At 39.9% G+C, this 6,947-nt stretch overlaps 1 protein-coding gene across 1 annotated transcript; it reads right to left on the reverse strand.

Annotated features, from left to right (window-relative positions):
• Positions 1-5,275: 5,275 nt before the first annotated feature.
• LOC148715542 (uncharacterized) lies at positions 5,276-6,947 on the reverse strand. Its single transcript, XM_088711431.2, has 2 exons — positions 5,677-6,947; positions 5,276-5,353 (listed from the first exon to the last, which is right to left on the reverse strand). Exons 1-2 carry the CDS (start codon positions 6,818-6,820, stop codon positions 5,313-5,315), a joined length of 1,185 nt encoding a protein of 394 aa, XP_088567557.2. The 5' UTR covers positions 6,821-6,947; the 3' UTR covers positions 5,276-5,312.

Genomic DNA, 6,947 nt, shown 5'->3' on the forward strand with positions numbered 1-6,947 from the left:
TGTCGCCCATGCAAGTATGCAACCTCTGCACACCCAGTTCCGATTTGGCCAAGAGGATTGGTTTAAAGTGGGAAAATTAAATGGCTAGAGTTGAATGCAAATAAACTTCACATCGTACCCAGGCTCAAATGGTTGTTATTAATGTCTATTGAAGTACTGCAAGCAGTATGAAACAGCCTAGATCATATCGAGAAACAAAGCAGTGGTGGGTGGTCCATTGGGATAGGATAATCCCAATGTTTCCTTTACTGTAGGATTGCAATGTGGCGATCTAAATGGATAGATTTCCAATGTTCAGTTGGAAGTCAAAATAAGGTGAAGATAATAAATAAATCTTGCCGACGAATGGACATGACGTGATCCAAACCCAACAGGTAGGCCAGTATCGATCACATCCTAAAACCCATCCCCTGTCTCTTCCATGCTGAAGGAAGTGAAGAGTTGTAAAGCTACACGGACGTGCGTGTGAATGAAAACGCTGAAGGAGGGCGATTTCCTCATGGCTGTGGTCAGGATCAATAGACTATCCATTCTTTATGAAAAATACTTAGGTAGAGTTAGCCTACCACGTCATCCGTGGACTAGTCCAACAAAAATCAGACATGTCAGCCCTCTTCTCAACTAGTTCTAACCATGGTTAGAAGTTTCTTTTTTTAAAAAAAAACGAGCTCCCCCTTCCTCCCCCATTTGAGATACGAAGAGGGGGAGAGCATCCACAATTATTTTTTTATTCTTCTAATTATAGTTAGGATTAGGTTAGACGTCCAATTTTTATTGGACTAATCTACGGATGACGTGATAGACTAAGTCTACCTAAGAATTTCTCTTTCTTTATAGGTATCCGAACTATCGCCTTAGAGCAATGTTATGGTGATGATGTCAATTCAAAGGAGTGAAAAAAAGGAGCAATGCTAAGGTAACTAGAAAAATTACTTGAAGAGTCGCTGGATGTCCTGCACCAATCACTTTGCTTCATCTAATGGCACATTTCACCTGAAGCATTCTGGGTTATGCTATATTTGGTTGCGAGGATCTATCTGTATATGTATTTGTTTAGTCCCATATTAGTCATGCACTAGATAAATCTTAAATAGAGACAAAGAATCCAACAAATATCTTTGAGTTAATTTTTTTTTAGATGAGGTTCTAGCTTGTCATAAATGATATCAGAATAGACTTGATCTATGACCCATATGGATTTAGCGACACCACAACACGTCCATTTTTATCAACTATGGGTTGATTATGGTGTTGGTTATTAGATTTGTAAGTTTTGTGATTGAATTTGAATTAATTTGGATTCGTAGCTTGGTAAGAATGCTAGGATAAAAACAAGAGAGTATATAGGGAATCATGCGGGTGTATGTTTAATTCTATATCGGCTATATTTTGGATAGATCCTGAGTATTTATATAGAGCCAAAAAATTCAAGTAATACTTTCTAACTATTCTTTGTGGGTGAGGTCCTGAGTTATTATATGGACAACTTTTAAGCAAGTCACGCCTATAGAGAAGGAAATAATGCATCTAATAGCTAATTAGGTGGCCCATAGTTGCCAACTACTCTGGAAGTAATATTTGAAAATCCCCTTTGTTATAACCTAGGACCTCATCCAAAATGGCCAGCCGAAAAATATTTTGAAAATCCCCTTTGTTATAAGTATCTAAGATCTAATAATCGACATACGACTAAATACACACTTGCATGAGTCCTCACATACTCCTCCGTTTAAGCCCTCGCATCTTTGCTAAGTTAAGGATTCAAATTAATTTAAATCTAATCACAAATACCATGATCAGTTTGTGATCAGCTCAAATATACCCGTGCTACAGTGTCACAACCCAAAATCTCCCCCAAAAAGACTAGTTAAGAGGTATTTTTTTGGATTCCTTAGTCCTACGTAACTATCCAAGATTTTTTCAACAAATAACCAATGTGAGACTAAACATACCTGTAAGAACTGATGAATGATGAAAGAATGAAAGAAGACTCAAAAATAGGGAAAACTGAGGAACCAACCCCAGTCCTTTTTACTTCCCAAAAAAAAATCAATCACCTTATTACATCCCATAGTCTATATATAAGGATACACAACTGAATAACTGAATAACAGAAACTTTAACTATCTAACAGTAAGCAACTGAATGAATGGAAACAGTTGAAACAGTTGAAGTTCTTGACTTCAGGTGAAGTTCTTCGAAGCTCAGCTGAGCTGAGAGATGAACTTTGGTTCACAACACTCCCCCTCAAGATGGAGTGTATAGATTATGAACACCCATCTTGCGGAGTAAACTGTGAAATCTATTAGCTCCAAGTGCTTTTGTTAATAAATCAGCCAACTGCACATTGCTGGATACATGAAAAGTTCGAAGAACCCCTGACTGAAGCTTATCTCTCACAAGGTGGCAATCAATTTCAATGTGTTTCGTCCTTTCATAAAACATTGGATTGGCAGCGATATGTAGTGCTGCTTGATTGTCACAGAACAGCAATGCTGCCTTCGTGTGTTGTACATCTAAATCTTTGAGAAGATTTATTAACCATGTAATCTCACAAGCTGTGAAGGCCATAGAACGATACTCTGCTTCAGCAGAGGACCGCGAGACAGTATGTTGCTTCTTCGATTTCCATGAGATAAGGGATTCTCCAAGGAAAATGCAAAAAACCTGTGACTGACCGTCGTGTATCCAAGCAAGCTGCCCAATCTGCATCACAAAATGCTTTCAAATGGAGTTCAGACTTTGATGGGAAGAACAGCCCCTGTCCCGACGTGGCTTTCAAATATCGTAACACATGATAAGCTGCTTCCAAGTGTGGTTGTCTTGGTGAATCTAAGAATTGACTTAACATTTGCACAGAATAGTTCAAATCTGGCCTTGTAATGGTGAGATATAATAGTCTTCCTATCAATCTTCTGTAAACCGTAGGGTCCTCAATAGGTGTTCCTTCAAGTCTACTCAATTTCAAGTTTTGTATCATGGGACAACTTGCTGGTTTTGAATCGAGATATCCAGCATCCCCAAGAATTTCTAAAGCATACTTTTGCTGGCATATAGATATTCCTTTGGAGCTCCTAGCTATCTCAAGTCCAAGGAAGAACTTCAAAGTTCCTAAGTCTTTGAGTTTGAACTGCGCATCAAGTATCTGCTTGAGATGATTTATGTATGAAAGATCATTGCCTGCGACTATTATATCATCTACGTATACAAGTATGGTTGTGTATGAGCAACCATTCCTCTTTATAAACAGGGAGTAATCAGCCTTGGATTGAGTAAAGTCATGAGATATGATGAATGAAGACAATTTTGCAAACCATTGTCTTGAAGCTTGTTTCAACCCGTAAATAGACTTGTTTAAATGGCAAACCAGTTTCTTGTCTTTCTCCCCCTGTCGCTCATAACCAGGAGGTAGATTCATGTATACCTCTTCATGCAAATCACCATGTAGAAAAGCATTGTTGACGTCTAGCTGATACAAGTGCCAATTTTTAATGGAGGCAATTGCTAAGAGTGTCTTAACAGTAACCATCTTAGCAACCGGGGAAAATGTATCAAAATAATCCAAACCAGCCTGTTGGGTATACCCTTTAGCAACTAGTCTCGCCTTCTTTCTTTCTTCAGTCCCATCCACCTTGAATTTTTACTTATAAACCATCTGCAGTCCACTGGTTCTTTTCCCTTAGGCAGTGTAGTAACAGTCCAAGTATGATTGTCCATAAGGGCCTTTAACTCAGTGTCCATGGCAGCACGCCATTCTGGTGACTTGGAAGCTTGTGCATAAGTCTTTGGCTCAGTTGAAGATGAAATAGACAAAGCAAATCTACGGTGGGATGAAGAAAATCTTCCATAGTGCAGAAAGGCTGAGATGTCATAGGGCTTTCCTGACTCTACATGGGGTGTTTGTCGTTGAAGAAGTGATTGAGAGTGAGGTGTACAAGAGGCCAAGGTGCATTGATACTCCTTGAGATAGGTAGGAGGGTGCTTTATCCTAGAAGACCTTCTAAGATGCTGATATGGGGAAGAAATGACTAGTGGTACTGACTTAGGGGAGATTGGAGAATTGAGCCTAGAAGACCTTTGAAGAGGCTGACTAAGTAGAGGAATGACTGGTGACACCAAGTTAGGAGAGAGTGGAGAATGATAAGTGGAAAAAGATGTGCCATTGGACATGTTATCAAGCGTGCCACTTGGCGTGCCAGCTGAAACATGGTTGTTAGGGTCATATGGGGAAGATTTACTTGCAGTGCTAAGTTTGTTCAAATATGAGTAATCACTAGTCATAACAGGTGATGGGAAAAAAATAGAATCACAAGACTGAGATGGAGGAGTGCTCAAAGTAGAAGAATTGATATGTTGAAAAGGAAAGATAGACTCATGAAATACAACATCCCGAGAGATGAGCACATTGCCGGATTCAATGTCATAAAGTTTGTAAGCTTTCATGCCATGGGGGTATCCAATGAAAATACATTGTCTAGCTCTAGGATCAAATTTTGACCTATGCCTTTTTAGGGTAGAAGCATAACATAGGCAACCAAAGACTTAAATGATTATAAGAAGGTTTTGTAGAAAATAAGACTTCATAAGGGAATCGGTTGGAAAGTTTTGGAGTTGGTATTCTATTTATGAGATAAACTGCTGTTAGAATGCATTCTCCCCAGAAAATTAGAGGGAGATTGGCTTGAAATCTTAATGCTCTAGCAACGTTGAGATTATGTTGATGCTTTCTTTCCACTACTCCATTTTGTTGGGGAGTTTCAACACAACTACATTGGTGAATAATCCCTTTTGATGCATAGAAGTCTACCATGCTGAACTCCTTGCCATTGTCTGATCTAATCATTTTAATCTTGGTAGAAAACTGAACTTCAACTAGAGCACAAAAAGATCTAATGATATCTCGAGTCTGTGACTTGGAGTGCATGAGAAAAACCCAAGTGGCTCTACTATAGTCATCCACAATGCTAAGAAAATAATTTGAGCCATCAAGTGAGGGTGTAGAGAAAGGTCCTCATATATCACAGTGAATTAACTCAAAAACAGAATTTGAAATATGTGCAGTGGAAGGAAAGTTCAATCTCTGTTGTTTAGCAAGGGGACAAATGCCACAGTGATTATTCAAGCCGACATGTATCTCAGGTATAGACTTGTTCAACAGGCTAAGTCTAGGAAAAGACAAGTGGCCTAGCCTATGGTGCCAAAGATCAAAGCCATGACAACTATCAACCAAGACAGCAGAAGAATATGATGGAGGTTTTGCAGTACCAGCAGCAGTTTGTCTCTTATCCAGTTGAAGATGATACAGGCCATTCTCAAGCTTCCCCACTCCAATCGTCATCCAATTCAACAAGCCCTGGATGAAACAAAATTTTGATAAAAATATCAGGCAGCAATGATGTGTATCTATGAGCTTGCTGGCTGAGATGAGGTTGAAAGAAAACTTTGGGACACAAAGAACATCTGTCAAAGTGAGTGATTCCGAAATTCTGACAGTTCCCACATGAGTCACAGGGACCTTTTCACCCGTGGGAAGTTTGACTGTGGCATTTACATTGGCTGTGATAGAAGAAAATTGAGAAGTAGAGCATACCATATGATGTGTGGCTCCAGTGTCTATGATCCAAGGAACCGGAGTTTGGTTTTGAGCAAGAACACTCAATGAACATGCAAGATTACCTGAAAAATTTGAGGCAGATGCTGATCCAACATTGTTGGCTGCTATTTGTAGGTTTCCGACCTGATTTACTGAGGGTTGTTGTGCCATATCTCTTGCAGTGGCATTTGATCCATGGGACTGCAGTTGAGGTTGTAAAACAGAAAGAATTTTCTGACATTGATCCGGGGTGATAGTGAGCTTAGAGAAATCACACCTGAAATCTGGTGTTGCAGTGCTAGAGGCCTGATTTGCTGCAGAGGTTCCTCCTTTGCCTTTTGTAAAGGTAAAACCGGGTGGGAAACTATGATGTCTATAGCACTTATCCTTCGTATGACCCGTTTTTCTACAATGACTGCATATGGGCCTGTCTTTCCTGCGAATTTGGCCTCCATTGTTTTGCTTTGAATTAGATGAAAAGGTTTTGTAGACTGGCTTGTCGAAGATTTTACTGGCAAAGGCTGCAACCTCAAGACTTTGGGCCATGGCAGTTACCTCTCGTTGTCTTTCCTCTTGAAGTACAAGAGCAAATACTCTGTTGACGAGTGGTAAAGGGTCCATCAACAGAATCTGCCCACGAACATTTGAGTAAGAATCATCTAATCCCATCAAGAACTGAATGACCTGTTCTTCAGATTGGTACTCGTTGTGCTGCCGAGGTCTGAAGTTGGCCAATTCTTCCCAGAGTCCCTTCAAGCGGGTAAAATAAGAAATTACACTGCCATAGTTCTGAGAAAGAGATGAAATGGTTTTCTGTAATTGATAAATTCTTGGACCGTTGCTTTGGCTAAATCTTTCTTTTAGATCCATCCAAATTTCTCTTGCTGTTTCCATGTAGATCACACTGGTACTCATCTCTTTTGGGATGGAATTCAGGATCCATGCAGAGACCACCATGTTGCATCTTCTCCAAGCCGCATGGTGTGGGTCATTCGATGGGGGGTGAGGAATGCTTCCATCAATGAATCCCTCCTTATTCTTAACACTCAAAGCCATGATCATCGATCTGCTCCATGTTGAATAATTTTCCTCATTCAAGATTAAAGAGACAAGTTGCAAACCTGTGCTATCACCATGATGCAAGAAATAGGGACTTGCTGGATCCTCAACCACACTCTGAACCGGTGAAGAGATTGAGTTGGCACTGCTGTTAGCAGGAGCAGCCATGGGAGGAAGCTTTCACTGCTCTGATACCATGTAAGAACTGATGAATGATGAAAGAATGAAAGAAGACTCAAAAACAGGGAAACTGAGGAACCAACCTCAGTCCTTTTTACTTCCCAGAAAAAAATCA

This window comes from Phoenix dactylifera, chromosome 1, assembly GCF_051530095.1.
Source record: "Phoenix dactylifera cultivar Ajwa chromosome 1, Ajwa_hap1_PhDact_Kaust_v1.1, whole genome shotgun sequence".
Taxonomy (NCBI): domain Eukaryota; kingdom Viridiplantae; phylum Streptophyta; class Magnoliopsida; order Arecales; family Arecaceae; genus Phoenix; species Phoenix dactylifera.

What these genes read in the sequence shown, in the direction of transcription:
- LOC148715542 (XM_088711431.2), bottom strand. Translation starts at nt 6,820, where the DNA reads ATGGCTGCTCCTGCTAACAGCAGTGCCAACTCAATCTCTTCACCGGTT. An exon ending in ATCTGCCTCAAATTTTTCAG is followed by an intron (nt 5,354 to 5,676) that starts GTAATCTTGCAT and finishes TGTTTCATCCAG; the next exon opens with GGCTTGTTGAATTGGATGAC.